Raw genomic sequence first — 22,845 nt, forward strand, 5'->3', positions numbered from 1 at the left:
AAATGGATTTATTCCATTTTGGAATAAGGCTGCAACGTAACAAAATGTGGAAATGTAAATCGCATGACAGCAGCCAAGAGAAGCGTTTGTGGATTTATTATACTTTATATACCAACCAATAAGCTTAAAAAAATTCATGTTGAATTGAGAATCGATTCTGAATCGAATCATCACCCCGAGAATCGGAATTGAATGGTAAGGTGCCCAAAGATTCCCACCTTTAATGCTGGTGATCTTACCATCTAATCCGGGCAACATTGAGCCGCCTCCTATGCTGGAGGCTTTGTCCTGGCTTTTTATCAGGACTTTCATTCACAGTCCACCTTCATGCCATGCAGGCAATCGATGTCTTTGAAAAAGCACCATCTTCACGAAGGGAGTAACCATCTTTATCAGGATTGATGAGGAGGAAAGCTAACCAATTAGCAAGCCAGTTGCAATCACTTAGCAACACAGAATTACACGCAGTGCACTGGTGGACTTCCACAGAAAGGAGAAAATTAAGAAGATATGGCTCATAAGGTCCACATCCAAAAGCCAACATGGGACTGAACCTATATATAAAGATCATAAACGTAAGTCACCTTAATGACCGGCAGCATCCACTGTAATTTGTACCAGGAGAAATTCTAGTCTCAAAGTCACTAGAGGGAGAGACTCAGCAAGGCTTTTTGTGCCTAAAAACAATGGCACATACACTAAAACAGAATATTATACATTACAAAACATCAATTTACCGTGTCTTCCATTAAAAATTCAATTACTCACCTAGTTATTATAAAACGATTGCTAAAAAAATATGAACAGGAAAAAAAAAGCTTCTTTTGCAAAGGAACAATAATTGGTGGATATGTACACATAAAATCAATGGCCCTTTATCAAAACAAACGCAATAACATACTGCATGTTTTCATCTTTGTTTGAACGGATTATTCATTTGTGCACGCGTTCTTTTTAAGAAATGCCTTTTCATTTTGGGATTTCTTACTAATTGGTACCTGAGAAAGCTTGTTGCTTAAACCAGAAAATGACCACTAAAGTGCAGCCAGGGGTCCTTATTCTAAAAATAAAATGAATACATTTTTAATGGGATGTATATTTATCCCATATTACCTAATTTGCTAAGATATCAGTGTTTTGTTCTCATAGCTTCTTAGTATTTATTGATTTGAATCCATAACTTCATCAAAATTGAAGAACCATGTTGAGGTCTAAAATTGTTGAGGGGTTTTTTCCCACCATTATCTTATATCTATCGCCAACAGCTTTAGCAGCTTTTCAGATAAGCACTAACAAGCCAGCAGCTAATTTGTTTCTTGCATAGTGGGAATTGCTGTGGCCTGTGTGAGCAGCATGATGCTTTGTTGCCATCTGCTGTAGGCATGTAGCGGTGTAATGTAACCTTTTGATAGAAAACATACTATTGTAGTATTGTTGGTAAGACCACAGTTATTGGTGTGGGTCATGATTACTGTGTCATGCTTTCAAAAATAATATATTACTTTATTTTTATTTTAGTCGTGTGGGTGCCTAAATGAAGCGTTGACAGGAAACATAATTTGATAATGATAAATTAATGTGTTTTGAATGACAACAAAACAACCATGTTTATTATGTAGGCACTTTATTGGAATTCTACACTATACAGAGTTGTGCTTAACTGTATTTTTTATGAATATTTTTATTCCACCAAGGAAGTTTTTTCATTTGTTGGTGTAGAAAATAGAACATTTAGGATTTTTAAAAAAATGTTATAGATTTTTTTATAAATTTTTATAGTTTTAGCACTGGTGGCTAACACTTAACAACTCTTCATATTGATGCTCAGCCTTCAATTTCATTGGACCAATTATTAGCATGCATAAAAAACAACTATTTTAACTGAAAATTGTAACAATTCAACCATTTATAAATCACCAGCTGCAATTTCTGTAGACTTTTTTGCCGACAAATGGTTTCACCTGGAAGACGTCAGCAGAACTGAAACGGAGGGGAAAAAAAATATGTTATTTAAAACTAATATTTTATGTTAAAAAAAAAAAAATATATATATATACCGGTATATATATATATAGCACAACTTTGGAACAAAAAGCTGACCTTCCAGCGGTTTCCACACTCGTTACAGAGGACAAATGTGGTCATGGGCTCGTCAGCGCTGCGTGTCTGCACCTGTGGATTACATGCATTAAAACATTGTCATAAACTACTTGTGCAACTACATACAAACTTCTTAAAAGTCCTAACATTTAGAGCGGTAGACTTTGTAGGCTCCACTGTATTTCCAAATGAACATTTTGAATCATCAGGGAATTGTTTATTTACAATTAAAAAAACAAAATCATCGTTTTTTTCATCTACTGTTTTTTTTCCACGTTTGTGTTTTGCGCGGCACTGTGTACCTGATTGTAGGTGCAGTTCCTCTTCTTGCACTTGCCGCACTGCAGCAGGTCGGTGGAGGTGCCACCGGTTTTGGCCATCTGGTGCTCCCTGATGGCCTCCTGGGTGAGGACATTCCTCAGTTGTTTCAGCTCATCGCTGGCCATTTCCTTTGGGGTGTGGAAAGAGAGTGAAAAGGTCAAAGTTGAGTAAGTGTCAACAGACACTACAAATAAAGCTACCAATAGTAATGCTCCCAATGTAGCATGTTAGTGCAATGGAGGCCAGCCAGTGTGTAGTAAACAAGATAGCCAGATAGTATTGGGTGCCAAATGTAAAAGTTCAGTCACGCTTTTCTAGATATATTTCTCAGATTTAACTCACTTTTCTCAGATTTAGCTATTTTTCATCACATTTCAGTTTAAAATAAATGGTGATTCTAAATGTCAATGTAAGCACTAAATGTCAAATATAGGTTTAGATTCAAAATTTAGGTTTAGATTGAACATTTAGCGCTCATGTTTAAAGGTGCCTTATGTAGTAATGTGGCCAAAAATGGTACTGCAAGCACGGTCAAAATTCTGTAGTCCCTCCCACTGACTGAGATTGCCAGATATGCAGCCGAATCCTACTCCAAGGAACTTCAAATGGCAATCGACGAGTCATATACTGTAGGTTTGTCCTGCACTACAACGAGCTACTGCAACAAAATTTCCTTCTTATCTGTACTGTAAAGTTCAAATTTGAATGACAATAAAAGGAAGTCTAAGTCTAAGTCTAAATGTATGCTTCTTGCAAGATGGTTTACAGAGTAATTATGCCACATTATACAGATGTCGATTAGCCAAATGTATTTGTAAAGTTACGCAGCAATATTTTCCTCGGGAGTCGGGACAGATTGTTGGCATTACTCTGCTAAAATGTCTAGTTTGACCGCACGGACCACCATCGAAATAATTATATATAATAATATATAATAGATTATATATCGCATAGGCCAACTTTGATGGTAAGCCAAGGCCAACAGCAAAATTACCGCCACATTTCGTTCAGCATAACTCCATGTTGCATCCAACCTGACGCACTGCATTCTCTTCCATGTACGCACATCACCATCTTTCAGTGCAAAGTGCAATTCTATGAGCCAACCCACGTTACGCACAAATCATATAGCCTACTACCATGTCAAAACACAAAGTAGAAAATCATTACATGTAATGCATTATATTGTGCCAAGCAAATACCACCCCGTATGTGTTTGATGCACATTCAGTACCAGAAACCGCAATTAGCCGTGCTAATGTTGGAATGCATTTCCTCAGCGTATCGACATATTAAGAACGAAATAGGTTTTATTTGTTGAAAATATATGTTGCCCTGTCCGTTGGATGACACATCGACATATAGGCGAACGGGCATTTATTTCCCCCGTTAGCCTATATGTCGATGTGTCATTGACCGGGCTAGCATGCTAAGTAAGCATTACACTAGTGTGATGGTGCTTCACTCCTAAGCATTCATTGAACGAACACACTAGCTTTGTTAGACAAGATCATAGACTGTATTGGACAATATAGTTTACATACAAAATGTCCATTTCCATTTATTAAAAATAATAAGAAAACCTAAATTCTTTACTTACCTATCAAAAAGGAAATTAGCAAGTTTGGTGTGAGATGAAAAAATCTTCTCCGCCTTCAATCATCTCCATCTTTCAAAGGCATCCCTGATACAAATCCTTGTTTTGTTCCTGGCTTTATCATGAATAAGTTGAGAACCGTAACAAGGCCTTTTAGATTTACTAAGGTCTGACATGTTTAGTAACTTTACCAGTGGCAGTAGCTCGACGAAGAGGGCGGTGCGTAATTGCCAACCTGGATGTAACACACTCACAGACTTTTTAACTGGTCAAACGGTAGAGGGCGGGGCATCGAAATGAAAAACAATAACAATTTTTCGGGGCTGTAAATCTAATCTTAAAATGAGTACCGTATGTTTCGGACTAAAGGTCGCAGTTTTTTTCATAGTTTGGCCGGGGGTGCGACTTATACTCAGGAGCGACTTATGTGTGAAATTATTAACACATTACCGTAAAATATCAAATAATAGTATTTAGCTCATTCACGTAAGAGAATAAATGTATAAGATTTCATTGGATTTAGTGATTAGGAGTGACAGATTGTTTGGTAAACGTATAGCATGTTCTATATGTTATAGTTATTAGAATGACTCTTACCATAATATGTTACGTTAACATACCAGGCACGTTCTCAGTTGGTTATTTTTGCATCATATAACGTACACTTATTCCGCCTGTTCACTATTTTTTATTTATTTTAAATTGCCTTTCAAATGTCTATTCTTGGTGTTTGGTTTTATCAAATAAATGTCCCCCAAAAATGCGACTTATACTCCAGTGCGACTTATATATGTTTTTTTCCTTCTTTATTATGCATTTTCGGCAAGTGCGACTTATACTCCGAAAAATACGGTATATCCCGGCTGAATTACTGTTATCAGTTATAAAGGTATTCGAAAAGAACATGATTTATTAATGTCTTTTGACATATCAGAGCCGTTTAATGATGACTTGATATGAAATTATTACACATGGCACTTTAGATTTAGATTCAAGATTTAGGTTTAGATTTAACATTTAGTGCTCATATTTAAAATTTATATTTATATTTATCATACAGGTTTAGATTTAACATTTAGGTTTGGATTTAAGAATTAGATGGACTTTTCTGCCATTTAGTAATTAGCTTTGCCTTGACTGTCAGTCACTCTGCCTCAGTTCAGCGGCAGCGGCATACACTCAATGACAGTGACACTTCAAAGATCTCCAACAGGTAACTGGTGATACATACAGTCGCTCACCAAATGGCCACATAATAGTGGCTTCAACTCTTAGTAAATATAGAAGTGTTCAATTCAGACATTATCCTTCTATTTAATGATAATATCCATCCATCCATCTTCTTTCGCTAATCCGAAGTCGGGTCGTGGGGGCAGCAGCCTAAGCAGACAAGCCCAGACATTCCTCTCCCCTGCTACTTTGTCCAACTCTTCCCGGGGGATCACGAGGCGTTCCCAGACCTACTGGGGGACATAGTCTCTCTATCATGTCCTAAGTCTTCCTCGTTGTCTCCTACCGGTCAGACGTGCCCATAACACCTCCCTGGGGAGGCGTTCGGGGGGCATTCTGACCAGATTCCCGAACCCCCTCATCTGGCTCCTCTCAATGTGGAGGAGCAGCAGCTGTACTCTGAGCTCCTCCCAAATGATAAAGCTCCTCACCCTATCTTTGAGGCAGCGCACCGCCACACGACGGAGGAAACTCATTTCGGCCACTTGTACCCGCGATCTTGTCCTTTCGATCATAACCCAAAGCTCACGACCATAGGTGAGGATAGGGACGTAGAGCGACCGGTAAATTGAAAGCTTTGCCTTCTGGCTCAGCTCCTTTTTCATCACGATGGGCCCATCACTGCAGACGCCGTACCGATCCACCTGTCGATCTCATGATCCACTCTTCCCTCACTCGTGAACAAGACCCCGCGGTACTTGAACTCTTCCGCAACCCGCAGATGTCTCTTCACCCGTTTACGGACGAGAACCATGGACTCTGACTTGTAAATGCTGATTTTAATCCTAGTCGCTTCCCACTCAGCTGAAAACTGTTCCAGTAAGAGCTGAAGATCCTGGCCAGATGAAGCTAGCAGGAACACATCATACGCATAAAGCAGATACCTAATCCTGCAGCCACCAAACTGGATCCCCTCAATACCCTGACTGCGCCTAAAAATCCTGTCCATAAAAGTTGTAAACAGGATCGGTGACCAAGGGCAGCCCTGGCGGAGTCCAACCCTCACTGGAAACGGGTCCGACTTATTTACCAACTACTTACCGACTTACGGACCAAGCTCTGACACTGATCATACAGGGAGCGGACCGCCACAATCAGGCGGTCCGATACCCCATACTCTCTGAGCACTCTCCATAGGACTTACAGAGGGACATGGTCGAATGCCTTCTCCAAGTCCACAAAACACATATATACTGGTTGGGCAAACTCCCATGCACCCTCTTAGATCCTGCCGAGAGTATAGAGTTGATCCACATTCCCACGACCAGGACAAAAACCACACTGCTACTCCTAAATCCGAGGTTCGACTATCCGGCGTAGCCTCCTTTCCAGTAAACCTGAATAGGCCTTACCGGGAATGCTGAGGAGTGTGATCCACAATACTTGGAACACACCCTCCACTTCCTTTTTTTAAAGAAAGGAACCACCACTCCACTCTGCCAATCCAGAGGCACCCTGATGTCCACGCAATGCTGCAGAGTATTGTCAACCACGACAACCCCACAGCATCCAGAGCCTTAAGGAACTCCGGGTGCCCTGCCACCGTATGCTTCTTAACTACCTCGGCAACCTCAGCCCCAGAAATAGAAGAGCCCACCACAGTCACCAGGCACCGCTTCCTCATTGGAAGACGTGTAGGTAGGATTGAGGCGGCCTTTGAAGTATTCCTTTCACCGATCCACAACATCCCCAGTCGACGTCAGCGGTCCCCACTATACACGCCGTTGACAGTGCACTGCTTTAACCTCCTGAGGCGGGGGATGGTGGTCTAGAATCGCTTCGAAGATATCCGTATGTTGTTCCCCATGACTTCTCTTAACTCCTACCGTGTCAGAGTGTTTGCCTCTGCAACCGTCAAAGCTGCACACCGCTTGGCCTGTCAGGACCTGTCCACTGTTTCTGGAGTCTCATGAGCCAAAAGAATCTGATACGACTACTTCTTCAGCTTGACGGAATTCCTCACCCTGGGATTACTACCACGGCAGGCACCGATCACCTTGCGGTCACAGCTCCGATTGGCTGCCTCGACAATAGAGTGTGAAGAAGGTCTAGCGCTGTTGTTTTTTCTGTTCTTTTTGTAAAAACATGATTATGGATCCTTTGTTTCCAATATTGCCCTGAGAGGATATTCAGTATCGAGGAAATTCACTACTTTAGCAATGGTTGACATCTACAGGTTCACAGTTTAGGCCCACAGTACCTCAGAAGTCATACTGGCAATGCGGTTAAGGTCAATGCTTCCTGCCAGAACGTTCCTGCGGAGACCAGGGTTCTTTGGGTCCTTTAAGTTGCTGATGCGACTCCTCACTCTGTTCTTATATTTCATGTCTGTGGCTTTTATTTCTTGATAGATATGTGCACCATAAATGTAAGGAAGTACTATTTGTGTTTTGTTTTGGCATGTTGAATGTTAAATTAAATTGAAGGATATGATCTTCAATTTCTGCTGCCATGCTGTCACAGTTAGTTCCAAAATCTTTGAAGTCATCTGCAAGCAAAAAATAATATAATATGACATGATTCATACATATGATATGTTTGGAACATAATGCATTATTAGCTTATAGTTCGCTAAAAAGACCTTACCGTCAGTGCGCAGGGCAGCAGCCAGCATGTCGATGCACTTGTCTCGTATGGAGTCTCCAGTAGCCAAGTGGGGGGGCAACGGGCCGCCAGTTGAGGTAAAGCCAGGCGACATGGGGCTGGTGGGCGTTGTTGGAGTTTTAGGGGGTTCACATTTGCCTTTTCTGAACACAAAAGTGTACTGTGATCATTTGCTCTTGTTGCAAACCAATTAGAAACGTTTGGTGATATGTTGTTTTTCTACATATTGTCCCTTTCATATGTATTTTCCAGGATCAGTAGTTAATTTTAGCATTTTTAACAACAACACTGACTTTTGCCTCCAGCAACAACCCATTTCTGAGGAATCTCATGGAAGAGAGCTTCACGCAGACAGTGTGTATACCGTTGACAAAGGTGGTTTTGGCGACTATAAAAGACTCACTCGCGGCATGGAGATGTTATCGCTTGAAGAAGCGGTGCAGGAGCATGACGCAGTGCCGCTGACATCGCCACCATCAATTAACCCCTTTTTGACACCACCATAGCAACTGTGTGGAACCACAGGGGAGCCAGACACAGTTGAGAGCCGTTTTGAACGTTTCATGAGTAGGGTTATGGCATCTACCCCTGTGGTACGTTAATCTGGAATGAATAGTAACAGAGGTAGTCTCGTTAACCCTTTGTCTTCCATGAACTGTGAATGCAACATAAGTAAAATTGCATCTGTTAATGTGCACTGAATGCCACGTCACGTGCACACCTGCCAGTTAAGAATGTCAGAGGTGCACAAGCTAAATACTGTAGCTCTGCCTTGCACTATAGTGCTCCACCAATAGGCGGTGAAGAGACCTGAACATGAGTAGCACATACTTGCCAACCCTCCCGAATTTTCCGGGAGACTCCCGAATTTCAGTGCCTCTCCCGAAAATCTCCCGGGACAACCATTCTCCCGAATTTCTCCCAATTTACAGCCGGACCTGAGTGAGGACAGTCTGTCGTCACGTCCGCTTTTTCTCCGGCCCAGTTACGTTATAACATCTACGGCTTTTGGAGCTCAGTGCGCAACTGCACACACAACAAGAAGGAGACTGTTATATGTGTCTCCGTTATCCATAGGTTTATTTATAACCTATATAGTAGGCAGGCACGGAGCTATTTCTCAGCGTGTGTTTATTCCAACCGGCACGTTAATACACTGACACACAACATCCGGATTCCCATCATGCATTGTTTCAAAACTACGGCAAGTAGTAATGTCCAAAAACATAACAGAGACGAAGCAGAAGAACGAAGAAGAGACAGTCATGGCGACGACGAGTAAGAAGAAGAAGTACGCTTGCATGTTCCAAAATGATTGGAAACAAGAATTTTAGCTTATCCAGGACAGCTCGAAGGGGAAGGGGTATGCTAGGGAGGGATGGAAGATTCCAGACTCTGGTGCATTTGATGAAGGCACTTTTGTGCGTGCCACACAGCAATGCATCTTCAGAGAGGGTGTTCAGCATGGTTAGAAAGGTAGTGACAGGGAATAGAACGAGGACGGACAATTCAACCCTAAACTCACTCCTTTCCTGCAATTCAAATTTCACAGATGCTGCCCATACCTATGCTCCTTCAAAGGCTGTGCTACTGGCTGCAAAGCATTGCACTTTCAAATACAACAATGAGTAGAGGAGTGTTATGTGTGTAAATGTGTAAATAAATGAACACTGAAATTCAAGTATTTCATATATATATATATATATATATATATATATATATATATATATATATATATATATATATATATATATATATATATATATATATATATAAGAAATACTTGAAATTCAGGGAATTCTAGCTATAAATATACTCCTCCCCCTTAACCCCACCCCGATCCCGACCGGTCTGACTGCGCTAAGAATAAAGAGCTTTCAAAAAAGTACCTTGCACAAGCATAATTTACCCAAAGCACATTCACAAAATTAAAATGCTTTGACCTAAAATACTGGTCACAATTGTCCAAAGATGTATTACGCTATTAAATGTGAGGATGTTTGATTTAATTAACAAACATTTGTACAATTTTATTTTACACAAAAATTGGTGGTAAAATAAGTGTAAAAGGTTAAGAAAGAAAACCCAAAATAAAAACAATTAAAACGGAAAAAAATGAATTGTATTGTTTTTAATATTGCTATTGTTATTGAAATTAATTTGTATTGCTATTATTATTATTATTTTACTTGTTGTGGTTTATTTGTGGTTTATTCGCTTATCTCTTTTGGGGTCGCGGGGGGTGCTGGAGCCTATCTCAGCTGCATTCGGGCGAAAGGCAGGGTACACCCTGGGCAAGTCACCACCTCATCGCAGGGCCAACACAGATAGACAGACAACAGTCACACTCACATTCACACACGAGGGCCAATTTAGTGTTGCCAATCAACCTATCCCCAGGTGCATGTTTTGGGAGGTGGGAGGAAGCCGGAGTACCCGGAAGGAACCCACGCAGTCACGGGGAGAACATGTAAACTACACACAGAAAAATCCTGAGCCCGGGATTCAACTCAGGACTACCCAGGACCTTCGTGCATATGCACTAACCCCTGTGCCACTGTGCTGCTTATTTGTTACTAGTTTATATCAATTTTTTAAAAACTATATTTAAAGTTGAGTTTTGGTGTCACAATAAATACTGATATTTTTAAATGAATACCTGTAATTAATCGTTACTACAATATCAATCAAAATAATCGTGATTATTATTTTTGTCATAATTGTGCAAACCCTGGTATATAAAGATGTATTAACAGGTCATATGCAAAAAAAAAACAACCTTAAGACTGGCAGATTCCAAGTGAGAAAACACAAACATGACATGACAACATGACAAATGTCTGTCAAACATTTGCAGCATTTAGAAATGCTAGTTTTTCAATGGTATTAAATGCCAGCATGTCTTTGGCGATGTATTTTACCACACTTACTATGAGCGCAAACTATTTTGCACTGTTTTGTTTGCACTCAGCTTGTACACCAAACGCGGAGAGTGTGTGGACTGTCGGTTGGTTTTGTTTCAAGTGTGTGTGAAGGTTTCTTTTGGCAAACTGACTCCTCTGTGTTGATAGGCTCATCTCGTTCGAAAGGTTTGAATTGAAATATTCCCACACTGGTGTGGTGGCATTTGGTTTTGTGATCATTTTGTCCATGTTAGCAGCTACGTGCTAACTTGTTGCACTGTGTGATGCTAGCGGGCCAGCAGTCCGGCCTCGTGGCAAAAAGCATCAAAGACACTTAATGAGGACAAAATAATTCACCCCCATCTTTTCGTTCTGCTATGGTACAAACGCGCGTACAACGACCTGGCTCGTCTACTGCAGACCCAGAGTAATTAATTTTTCATTTAGGCCGTACCACCTTAGTACAACTTTGTACTAACTATTCCGGGTCCGCAAGTGAAACAACCCCTGCGCAGAATGTCTAGTGAAAAACAGGCTGCTGCAGATCAGCAGCTGCAGCAGAGTCTGACAGCCATCGCTCAACCTAAAAATAGCAGCTGGGCTGCTCCGATTGTAATGGTGAAAAAAAAAAGATGGGACTAGCCGAATGTGCGTGGACTATAGACATTTGAACGTGCAAACTATAAAGGACGCGTACCCCTTGTCACTTATTCAGGACACCCTAGATCAGTCCTGGGCATTCTGGGGCCCGCGGGCCGCATCCGGCCCTTTGTACGTCCCTGTCCGGCCCGCGTGAGGCCAATCATAAATTACAAAATACATTTTAAAAAGTATCTATTTCGAGTGTGCAATACAACGGTGCTGCTTTTGTTTTGAAAAGCATTATTTGTATTACTTCCGTGTGGACGTATGCTCGTGCGCGCAGCGCCAAACACAAATTACAAAATAAATTTAAAAAAACATCTATGTCATGCGTGCAATACAACTGTGCTGCTTTTATTTTGAAAAGTGTTATTTGTGGGCGTATGTCCGGGTGTAACCTGTGAGTGAAGGCGCACAGCGACAAGTGATGCCCGGTTATCCCCGAGACGCTAAAAAAAGAAAAGTTGATGACGAATGGCGTGTTTCAACAAGACATGGACTGCACAGGTTGCTGTGTTTAAAGAATATAGTGTAACGACCTGCTGAAGTTGATGTTGTGTTCTTGAGTTGCGGAAATGAGTGAGGATAGACGTGCGTGTGGAGGGAACGAGATAAGTTGAGCTGTGTTAGTATAGGTTGCTCAATAAAAGTTTAAAAAGAGCGTCAGACTTGGTGTGCACTTCTTCTGGACGCTACAATTGGTATCATAAGTAAAACTTTGTGCATACTGCGCTGCTTGTGTGCGCAGCTTGCTACGTCATCGGGAGGTACGTGCCACGATGTTTCCTGGCGACTTTGTCAAGATTGAACGGGAGGGGAAGTACTTTGAGTGGGGACTTAAGGTGCCGCGGCAGCACTGCAGATGTCTGTGTGAATCCGGACGTGAGGAGCTCGTCGCAAAGAGAGAGAGAGAGGGAGGAAGGAGAGAGGCAGCGTCACAGGAGAGAGAGTGAGAGAGAGAGAGAGAGAGGGAGGAAGGAGAGAGGCAGCGTCTACAGGTGCAGCGCAAGCTGCTTGGCATGGGGGAATTCCGCCCTCAATGAAGACTCCCAGGTTTGATGGCAAGGCGAACAGGGAGGCATTTCATCCCACTTCTGACACCAATTGTAGCATCTAGAAGAAGTGCACACCAAGTCTGATGCTCTTTTTAAACTTTTATTGAGCAACCTATACTAACACAGCTCAACTTATCTCGTTCTTTCCACACGCACGTCTATCCTCACTCCTCATTTCCGCAACAGCAACGCTTCCTCCTTCTTCGCCAATCACCTTACAGGTGTGCTACGTTCACAACAAAGAGGATGCAGGATAAAGTGACAGAAATTGAAATGTTTGCATTGTATTATACATCAGGAAGTGTTGTGTAAGAAAGTGTTAAAAATAAAACCATCAAAAGCCATCTGCTTTTGTATAAAGATAAGTTAGGTTAAATGAAAATATTATTATTATTATTATTTATCTTACGGTATATCAAAAATAATTTGAGCAAAATTTAATTGAAATATTGTCGGTGTGGCCCTCCAGCAGTGCTCGGGTTGCTCATGCGGCCCCCGGTAAAAATTAATTGCCCACCCCTGCCCTAGATACTCTATCCACAGCTAAATATTTTAGTACACTGGATTTAACATTGTGGTACTGGCAGTTGGAAATAACTCTGAGGTCTCGCAAGACTCCTGCTTTTTGCACTAGAAAGGGGTTATTTGAGTGGATAGTGATGCTGTTTGGGCTCTGCAATGCTATCTTCCAGAGGTTAATGGACCGAGTGCTGGCCGGGTTGCAGTGGGAGACCTGTCTGGTCTACTTTGACGATGTTATTGTTTTAAGTTAAGTGTTCGACAGACTGCGGCAGGCCAACCTTAAGTTGAAGCCATCAAAATGCTGTCTAATTCGCAAACGAGTGGCTTATCTGGGTCACATTGTTTTTGCTAAGAGTGTCGCTATGGACCCAAAAGGGTAGTAGACTGGCCCCCGCCACAAAACGTCTCTGAGGTGCGCCAATTGGTCGGCTTGGCTTAATTTTATCGGCGATTCGTGAGCTAACTAAAAGGTATGAGCGATTTTTCTGGACTAATGAGTGCCAACAGACTTTCAAACAACTAAAAGCGCGACTAGTGTCTGCACAGATTATAGGCTATCCTCTGGACAGTGGTGAAATTTTCTCGACACTGACACCGGGGATTGGGGGATTGGCGCAGTCCTCTACCAAGTCTAAGGTGGGTAGTAGAAAGTTATGGTTTATGGGAGTAGACGGCCACAGAACGAAATGATTGTACCACGAGATGTGAGCTCTTGGCAAAAGTGGATTTTACTTGTCATTTTCGACAATATTTGCTGGAGAGATTTGTACGGTCTGCACATACCATAGCATGTTTAACTAGGTTGCAGGAGTATGAAGGTCAGTTCGCACGTTGGCCTGGCAGAGTACGACTTTAAGGTTCTCCATCGGCCAGGCAAGCATCATCAAAATGCAGACAGGCTACTTAGGAGGCCTGGTCAGGTGGCTTGTCCATGCAAGGTGGGCAAGGCCGTGCCTAATGATTATTTTCAAGACAAAGCAGTGCAAAGCAGCCTAACTGAAACTGCCAGCGACATGGTGCAACCCCAGTCTCCTCCAGTGGGGTTAGTGCTGTTATCGAGCCCCTTTCTTCTGAAATCAATGCAATATTGAAGTGAAGTGAAGTGAATTATATTTATATAGCGCTTTTCTCTAGTGACTCAAAGCGCTTTACATAGTGACACCCAATATCTAAGTTACATTTAAACCAGTGTGGGTGGCACTGGGAGCAGGTGGGTAAAGTGTCTTGCCCAAGGACACAACGGCAGTGACTAGGATGGCGGAAGCGGGGATTGAACCTGCAACTCTCAAGTTGCTGGCACGGCCGCTCTACCAACCGAGCTATACCGCCCCAAATATACATATTGTACGTTATTACCTCGAACGGAGATGACCACACTCAGTTTCCCACAAATATCCGCCGTGTGCGTGAGCAGTCGCATAATAATCCGTTCTGCGGTTAAACCCCAGAACAACTAGTAGAGGCACAAAAGCCAGACAACGATATTGCCCCATTGACAGAGTGGTTGGAAGGGGGAGGTAGTCGACCATCTTGGGCCGAAATATCTCACCACACCTCGGTCACCAAAGCTTATTGGTCACAATGGAGGAGACTGTATCAGAAAGAAGGGTTCATAATGAGGAGATATTATGACCCTAAAAGGAAAACGTTTTAACCCCATATGTTGCTACCCCACAAGTTCTGTAATTCCCTAATGGAACAGATGCACCACAGCCCAGTGGGTTGACATTTTGGGGTAGCGCAAAGCCTTACCAGGCTCCAGACAAGATAATTTTGGTGCAACATGAAAGATAATGCGCATTTGTGGTGCCACACTTGCACCAGCTGCGCTGCTAAAGCCTGGTCAATGAAGACACCCAAAGCCGCCATGGGGACAGTGAGGGTTGGCTTCCCCATGGAGAGAGTAGCTGTTGATTTGATGGTAGTACAATATTATTTCAGTAAATAGGTGGAAGCGTACCCTCTCTCCGACGAACAAGCAGTAACAGTTGCTGAACAAGTTGCAGCTGAGTGGGTGTGTAGGTATGGGGCCCCCCTAAGCCTACACAGTGACCAATACACCAATTTCGAGTCAGCAGTTTTCCAAGAGATGTGCAGATTGCTAGAGGTTGAAAAGACTCATACCAAAGCATTCCATCCTCAGTTCGATGGCATAAGTAGAGCATTTTGAAGCTACTCTGCAGAAAGTCCTGGCCACCACTGCAGAACGTTGTCACTAGGATTGGGACCTGATGATTCCGTATGCAGTCATGGCATACCGAGCCACTCGCCACAGTTCGACAGGCTTAACGCCAAACATGATGCTCTTTGGATGTGAAATAAATGAACCTGTCGACGTTGGCCTGCCACCAGACTGTGACAATATCAACATCCCCCCTGTGTATGTCATGCAGCTCTGGAAGCGATTGGAACTTTGTCACCAGCTTGTACGGGAAGCCTTGGGGATGTCCGTTTATCGAGCTAAAAAGCAACGTGGTAAAAATGTTTGTCAAGCCCAATACACAATTGGTTAAGCCGTTTGGTACCTGATCAAAGGAACTAAAAGAGTGAAGAACAGGGTCCGGAAGTTACTGTCCTCTTATGAGGGACCATACTTTGTTGTACGCGTCTTGGACAACATGGTCTATCGTGGAAAAAGGGGTCCAAGATCCGGGGCCAATGGTTAACCACGACAAGCTAAAGCCCTACCATTCCGGACATTGATGGTCAATGCCTGGGCCCACCAAGACGCCAATAAATGTTCGACGGCGAGGGTGAATCCTCCGCTTGATCCTGACTCAAAGGCTCCTGACAGTGGTCCCCTTACCCTGGGGACACGCCTTCAGACGTGGAGGATAGAGTGGCAGCAGGCCTTTTCCAAGCCCTCATCAAATCTTGTCCTCGACGGCGGCAGAGGACGTCGGCTGACCTCCTGACAGCAGTGTTATGGTTTATTTGGATTAGACAAAGACCCAGCACCCCTCCGACAATCGGGCTAGCCATCCTCCATCGACCTCAACACCACGTAGGGCCCAAAGGGTCTGTGGACCACACAGCTGAAATATATTTTGTTTACTGTCCGGTTAGCAGTCGCACTGAGTAAAGCATATTGATGTGTACACATTAGGCCCCAAACCAAGTAAAATTTGTGTCAGAAGAATATGCAAGCATGCTTGTGGACAATTTATGGACATGGCCTCCTTTCTCTCGGCCCTTACTAGACGGGCCATACATTAATGTCTAAAAATGTATCCAGTCCAGTATTAATCTTGAAATATGTTGTTGTGCCCTGGAATTAAGTTAAGTGTCTAATCATCATCCAGAGTAGGGGTAGTGTTACAGGCATAGCATAGGCTTGGGGTCCTGTGGCTGACCTGAGGGCGGGAGCAAGATAGGAAACAGAGGAAGTGGGTGGCAATAGAGAGAGACGCACGAGTGTGTGTAACAAATGAGAAGGAATTGTTACTGTAAAAGTGACTTTTGCGCCTGAAACTGTCATGTTGGACAATGAAAACAAAGCCAGTATACTGCAAGGAAAAGTGCCGTCGTCCCATGAAACAAGTCCGTAAACTCGTTGAGTTGGTTACCGACCCATCGAGCCAACTTAAGTTTGATCAGGTCGTTCCCTACTACGGTTTCGGGTTTGAAGGTACCGCCCAACAAAAGAAAAAAAGATAACAGTTCCTATGTGCTCAGTGAAATCAATGCACACAGAAAAATGACAAACTGCTGTAAATAGCACACTTTGTTATGAATGTACTTTAAAGTTACACTAGGTGTGGTGAGATTATCACCCTCAACCCCTGAAAGGTGAGGGGAGCAGTGAGCAGCAGCGGTGGCCGTGCCCAGGAATACTTTTTTGGGTGATTTAACCCCCAATTCCAACCCTTGATTCTGAGTGCCAAGCAGGGAGGTAATGGGTCTCATTTTTATAGTCTTTGGTATGACACGACCGGGGTTTGAACTCACGACCTACCGATCTCAGGGCGGACACTCTAACCACTAGGCCATTATCCGCGGAATAAATCATATCCCCATTAACTGCATTGTTAGCCGCCTCATACTGGCCTTTTATCACTCTTTAGAACGCACAGCAAAAGGAAAGACGTGTGTTCTTGTCTCACATAGGGATTGTAGATGAATGGTAAAATTCTCCCACCAGTTTTCTTTTAAGGCAGGGATTCTGATGCTTTTTTATAGCCAAGTATCACTTTCAACAGAAAAAAGAATGTACCTTTCACTGTGGTCAGTAGAAGGCTTCCTCTGCGGCAGTGCAGGCTGAGGGGCCTTTGAGCCATGAGACTCTCTCCTGTCACATCAAGTCAACAGCACTTCCATGATTTTAGTTGAAAGAGGACAGTGAAACTTGTTGACAAACGAACACTTCATGTACCTTTCAGCTGTTAGCTTCTTTGCAGGAGGGGAGCTGCTCTGCTTCGAATCCGATTCCTGCCTGAGTAGTGAGAAGCTTGAGTGATCATGTCAACATCCATAGCTGAAATTGCTGTTTAAATGATTCAATGAGGAGGTGCAGGCCAATTGTACCTGTCAGGTTTAACATCAGTCGGATGTTTCACTGGTTGGACCAATTTGGAGTCACAGGAGTTCTTCCTGAAAGACCAAGAGAAGCAAGAAACATTGTTAGAAATGACTGACCTGTGACCTCATAATTGCTCTACTGGATCCATTGATAACAGTTAATGTTGCAGGCCTTGCATCTCCAACTGCATATTTCCTCCAATGTTCACTCATTGTAGGCGTTCTAATGCTTAATACTCATTTTCTGTAAAATCACTTTAGATTGCCTTGTCAAACTGTGCTCTATAAATAAAATTGTCTTGCCTACTTATGTCCATGTAGTGAGTGAATCAATACTGTTTTTTGCAAAGTTGTGGCTTACTGCCAATGTCACACTCCTGAATGTCCAACCTTTCTTTCTTGGCTTCCACCAACTGCTTTTTAGCCATTTTGCTATCCAGGCTATCTTTCCTGCAAGAAAAGAACACAGAAATGCTAATTTTAGCTGTGTAGTTCTCAAACATTTACAATAAACCTGTTTTAGCTGAAAGCCAAACGAACCAGGGTAGTGGATAAAGCAATTACAAAATAAAGTGGAAATCCCTAAACAAAAAATACATTCCAACAGAAATTTATGCCAGAAGGATTAACATTAATTGTGTTCATATTTATAATATGGATTAATTTGATTTAAGGTAAAAAAGAAAATGCTTAAATTTGTGTACGACTCAGTTTTCCACAGACCTTTTTGAAAAATAATGGAGGTAACACGGTGTTACTTCCATAAATATCTATAAAATACCACTAGGTTACAGTATCACTCTGCGTACACGTTCATAATGCCTGTAAATGTCCTCGTTCACCAGTTGTACTCTCAGGGCTCTCCTAGCTAGTCTGGAGCATGAACTGATAAACTCTGCTTGTCAAGAGGCTAAATGTCTTTTATATGATGCGCACTTTTTGGGGAATTTTGTCCATCATTCACAATCCTTACACATGTCTTTCTCTTTTTTGTGAGAAACTGTTAGCAAGAGGCAACTAACAATGTAGGTAATGGGCATTTACTAAACTAACTAACCTATAAAATACTCTTTAAAAAAACTTCAAATACCGCCAACAATGCCCCATTTACATGCTGTGACCTGCATATTAACCAAGCTATAGCAACGTTGTTATTGTAAGAGCTAACACCAAGGAACTACTTTTAGTAACACAGTGCCATACTTACAGAGAGATAAGCTAGCTACTGAGCTGCTGCTGAATCGCCTCTGAGTTTGTAAAAATTAATGCTAGATATTAAATCATGCTTCGTACTTGTATAGTTTAGATTTTGTCAACTTTGAAATTTAATTTAGATGTGAAGACATTGCTAAGAAGACACGACAAGATGCTCGTTTCATCCCAGCATTTGTAACTGAGGATTATGATGAATTCATTATTTAGACGGGGAGCACAAGTCTAATGCTGAAAGACATAAACATCCTATCAGTTGGCATCCCAACTGTTTTATAATGTTCGTAGTGTGTATTTCTTGTTTGGCACTTAGCAATACTGCTACATGATGCTTAGTGTTTCACTAAAGCTGGATCTGCTTATCACTCAGCTCCTAAAACTTGGAGCTCATCCTCCGTATATTCAGTCTCAAAAAAGTGCATCATCATTTGTCTCAAATTAGTCGCTGTTGGCTCTCACAAAGTCTGTCATGATTAGTAGTTGATTTTTGTTGACAGAAACGGCGTCCATTGCTGTGTGCTCTGTGAAATCAATGCTACCATAAAAGAAGTTCTGGCAATGCTTGAAATAACCAAAAAACTATAAATATTACATCATGAATGAATGGGCCTGTTACTACATTACATACAGTACAAACTTACGGCAAGTATATAAAACGTTGGAGTTTTCCCTATTTACTGCATTGTTAACCGCCTCTTGCTAATACTTTTTTATGATGCACGGAACAGTGTTTTTGTCTCACATAGAGATTATGAATCACAGGCAAAATTCCCCCAAAAAGTGGAGTTCTCTTTAGGACAATGTAAATTGATTGACTCCATGCCCTGAAAGCACCTTTTGTTGCCCTTTCCTGGTCAAAGGTAGTTTGACTTTATTGTAGTTGTATTGTGTTTTACTGTACAGTGGTTGACTTCTGTTTATACTTGCATGACAGTTAGGGATGTTGGTTAAAAGGTTGTGTATATAGTTATTTAAGGCTTTATGATGGCAGGTTTTATTGTGGTAACTCGCTTCAAAAGGAACCAACGTCCAGCGTCAACCAGCATCACCCAATTTTGTTCACTTTCATTAAACAATTCATTTACGTAAATATAAAATTATAATATAAAGCAAAATTCAAGAATTAGTCAACTATCCTAAACATTTTTACGTGCTATCTATGCCTCTGTATAAAACGACTGAGCCTCCAGGGTGTCTTCCAAAAAAAAGTCCCAGTTTCCACACCTGTCTTTCCTCACTGCAGGGTCTGACGTCTTCTGCGAGGGTAATTTAGAATCTAAGGAGTTCTTCCTGTGTTGACAAAAACATCACAAAGCTTCAAAATAGTCCGTCAGACCCTCCAGAGCTGTAATGATCCAAATCCCACCTCCCCTTTTTCCCGTCCAGCTGCAAGGGCCGCTTTGGAAGGGGCGGAGGTGGGTGGAGATGAAGAGGGAGAGGAGGCAGAGGAGCATTGGGGTCTGGAGGCTCTTTTCTAGAAGGACAAGACAGCTTGAGTGAGAACTCAGCTATGTCATCAAATCATTGAGTTGCTATTACCAGGCATCAACACCCTATGTGGTTGTTTAGGGCCACAACCCCTAGGGGTACTAAGGCTCTGACAACGTTCGAGTCAATTTAGATGCACACTGTTGATATTTTCAAAAACATTTGAAGCCTTAGATAGTTCAATTTGATTTGCAAATTATAAAGCCAAACATATTAAAGGGGACCTATGATGATTTCAAATTTACATTTAAAACACCTTGTGGTCTAGCTCAGTGGTCCCCAACCACCGAGCCGCGGCACGGTACTGGTCCGTGGATCGATTGGCACCGGGACGCACAAGAAATTAAAATTTAAAAAATTATATTTTATAATATATTATATTAAAGTATATATATATATATATATATATATATATATATATATATATATATATATATATATATATATATATATATATATATATATATATATATATATATACTGTATATATACATATATATTAAAAAAAAAATGAAATCAACATAAAGATACACTTACAATTAGTGCACCAACCCAAAAAGCCTCCCTCCCCCATTTACACTCATTCACACTCATTCGCACAAAAGGGTTGTTTCTTTTTGTTATTAATATTTCTGGTTCCTACATTATATATCAATATAGATCAATACAGTCAGCAGGGATAAGCACACATGGTTGTATTTTTTATGACAAAAAATAAATAAATACCAAGTATGACCAAAGATGTGAGTCTGTATTTGCATTTGCAATTTAATTTTATCAACAGTGTCCATCCATCCATTTTCTACTGCTTATTCCCTTCGGGGTCGCGGGGGGCGCTGGAGCCTATCTCAGCTACAGTCGGGCGGAAGGCGGGGTACACCCTGGACAAGTCGCCACCTCATCGCAGGGCCAACACAGATAGACAGACAACATTCACACACTAAGGTCAATTTAGTGTTGCCAATCAACCTATCCACAGGTGCATGTCTTTGGAAGGGGGAGGAAGCCGGAGTACCCGGAGGGAACTCACGCAGTCACGGGGAGGACATGCAAACTCCACACAGAAAGATCCCGAGCCCGGGATTGAACTCAGGACTACTCAGGACCTTCGTATTGTGAGGCAGACGCACTAACCCCTCTTCCACCGTGCTGCCCTCAACAACATCAACAGTGTATCTCAGAAAAAAATATTTTATTTTAGTTAGAATTTTTTTTTTGGAGCACTGCGTAATTGCATGTATATTTTTGTATCAGTTTTTATAAGTTCCTTCCCTTGCAGTATATTTGATTACTATTTATGTTTGTGATCAGTTTGACTTAAGCCTTAATAATAATCTGTGTGATTAACACATGGTTTCATATAATTTGACAAGGTTCATCCTGTTAATGTCATAATTCGTTGCCCGGATCATGTTTTATTTCGTTTTTGACTCCCTCACTTTCCAAGCACCCCTGGGTTTGTGTTTTGGTTGCCATGGGTGCAGCCTGGTTTCACCTGCCTCTGATTAGTGTTCGGCACGCTCACCGGCTGCCAGGCACTAATCAGAGAGCTACTTCTTCACGTTGTGCGCCACACTCAGTCTGGTTTCCTTGTTTGCTGTTGGATGCATGGGATGATTTCTTGTTTCCTTGCTCAAGATTCCTGTGCTAAGTTTTTACCTTAGCTCCCCATGCGATCGGCACGCGTCTCTTTTGTTCGTTTCCTGTATTTTTGTATGATTTATGAGAATAAATCATTGTCCTACCTGCATACTGCCTTCTGTCTGCATCCTGGGAGAACGACCCACGCATAAACATGCGGCCCAATCGTGACAGTTAAACTGTAAGTAGGTCAGATGTACTTTTGAATACAATTAAAGAGTAAGATGACTAATTCAGTGTTAATATTGAAGTGGTCATCAAGATGTTAGATTGAATCGAACAAATTAAACTATGCCCCACACTCTCCTAAAGTATCAGAATGTATTTTATGAAAATGTACACTGTTTAAATTTATATCTCGAAGTCGTCACCGCTATATTTTTTCCGGACACGGTCAAAAAATTAACTGGATAAACATTATGTAGATGGACCCGGTCACAACATTAGGTACACCTGCACACTCTTCTATGGATTCAGAGAGAGCATATAAAGTAGCTGCTTTTAGCAGCATGTACTTGTATGTCACTGCACGTTGCACGTCAGTGTTATTGTTCTCATGCCACGCTTAGATGAAATTCATACTTTATCCTACCCCTCTGGCTGAGAGCTTGACTTAATGTCCAAATAAAAACATCCGCCTCTGACGTAACCAGACTGCAAAAACCCCGCGAACATAGGCATCCATAACCGCGTGCAAGCTCACGGCAAAATGCGTAAACCTTATGATTTGATTAAAGTACAAACCCAACTTTTCTTCCCTGATGGTACCTATCTTTGATGGACGTGGAAACGTATTGTATAGTTTGTACACAGGAGCTCTCAAACAAAGCAGGTATATTTGGAGTCCCCATAAGCCCCATGGTGAAATCAAACCGTGGAAGCATGATGGAGGTATTTACATAACAATCTTGCTCCAAACGCACCGTTTGGAATTTGAGACATGTTTTCCATCGTAACATCGGCAAATATCTCATATATCAGTGGTCCCCAACCTTTTTGTAGCTGCGAACGC

The 22,845-nt window shown here is 41.9% G+C and overlaps 1 protein-coding gene across 2 annotated transcripts in view; it reads right to left on the reverse strand.

The window, feature by feature from the left end:
- Positions 1-1,650: 1,650 nt before the first annotated feature.
- tcea3 (transcription elongation factor A (SII), 3) overlaps positions 1,651-22,845 on the reverse strand; it is a 46,669-nt gene continuing 25,474 nt past the window's right edge. Inside the window, exons 5-16 of one of the 2 annotated variants that reach the window (XM_062064248.1) lie at positions 20,071-20,178; positions 19,929-19,994; positions 17,883-17,942; positions 17,499-17,564; positions 17,347-17,406; positions 17,188-17,262; positions 7,835-7,995; positions 7,675-7,736; positions 7,449-7,598; positions 2,403-2,549; positions 2,101-2,172; positions 1,651-1,980 (exon numbers count right to left, since the gene is read on the reverse strand). In XM_062064248.1, coding sequence (XP_061920232.1) covers positions 1,972-1,980; positions 2,101-2,172; positions 2,403-2,549; positions 7,449-7,598; positions 7,675-7,736; positions 7,835-7,995; positions 17,188-17,262; positions 17,347-17,406; positions 17,499-17,564; positions 17,883-17,942; positions 19,929-19,994; positions 20,071-20,178 — 1,036 coding nt within the window. In that variant the 3' untranslated portion in view covers positions 1,651-1,971. The remainder of the gene's footprint in view (positions 1,981-2,100; positions 2,173-2,402; positions 2,550-7,448; positions 7,599-7,674; positions 7,737-7,834; positions 7,996-17,187; positions 17,263-17,346; positions 17,407-17,498; positions 17,565-17,882; positions 17,943-19,928; positions 19,995-20,070; positions 20,179-22,845) is intronic. The other variant, XM_062064249.1, reaches the window with a different exon arrangement.

The sequence above is a fragment of the Entelurus aequoreus genome, linkage group LG11 (genome assembly GCF_033978785.1).
Source record: "Entelurus aequoreus isolate RoL-2023_Sb linkage group LG11, RoL_Eaeq_v1.1, whole genome shotgun sequence".
Taxonomy (NCBI): domain Eukaryota; kingdom Metazoa; phylum Chordata; class Actinopteri; order Syngnathiformes; family Syngnathidae; genus Entelurus; species Entelurus aequoreus.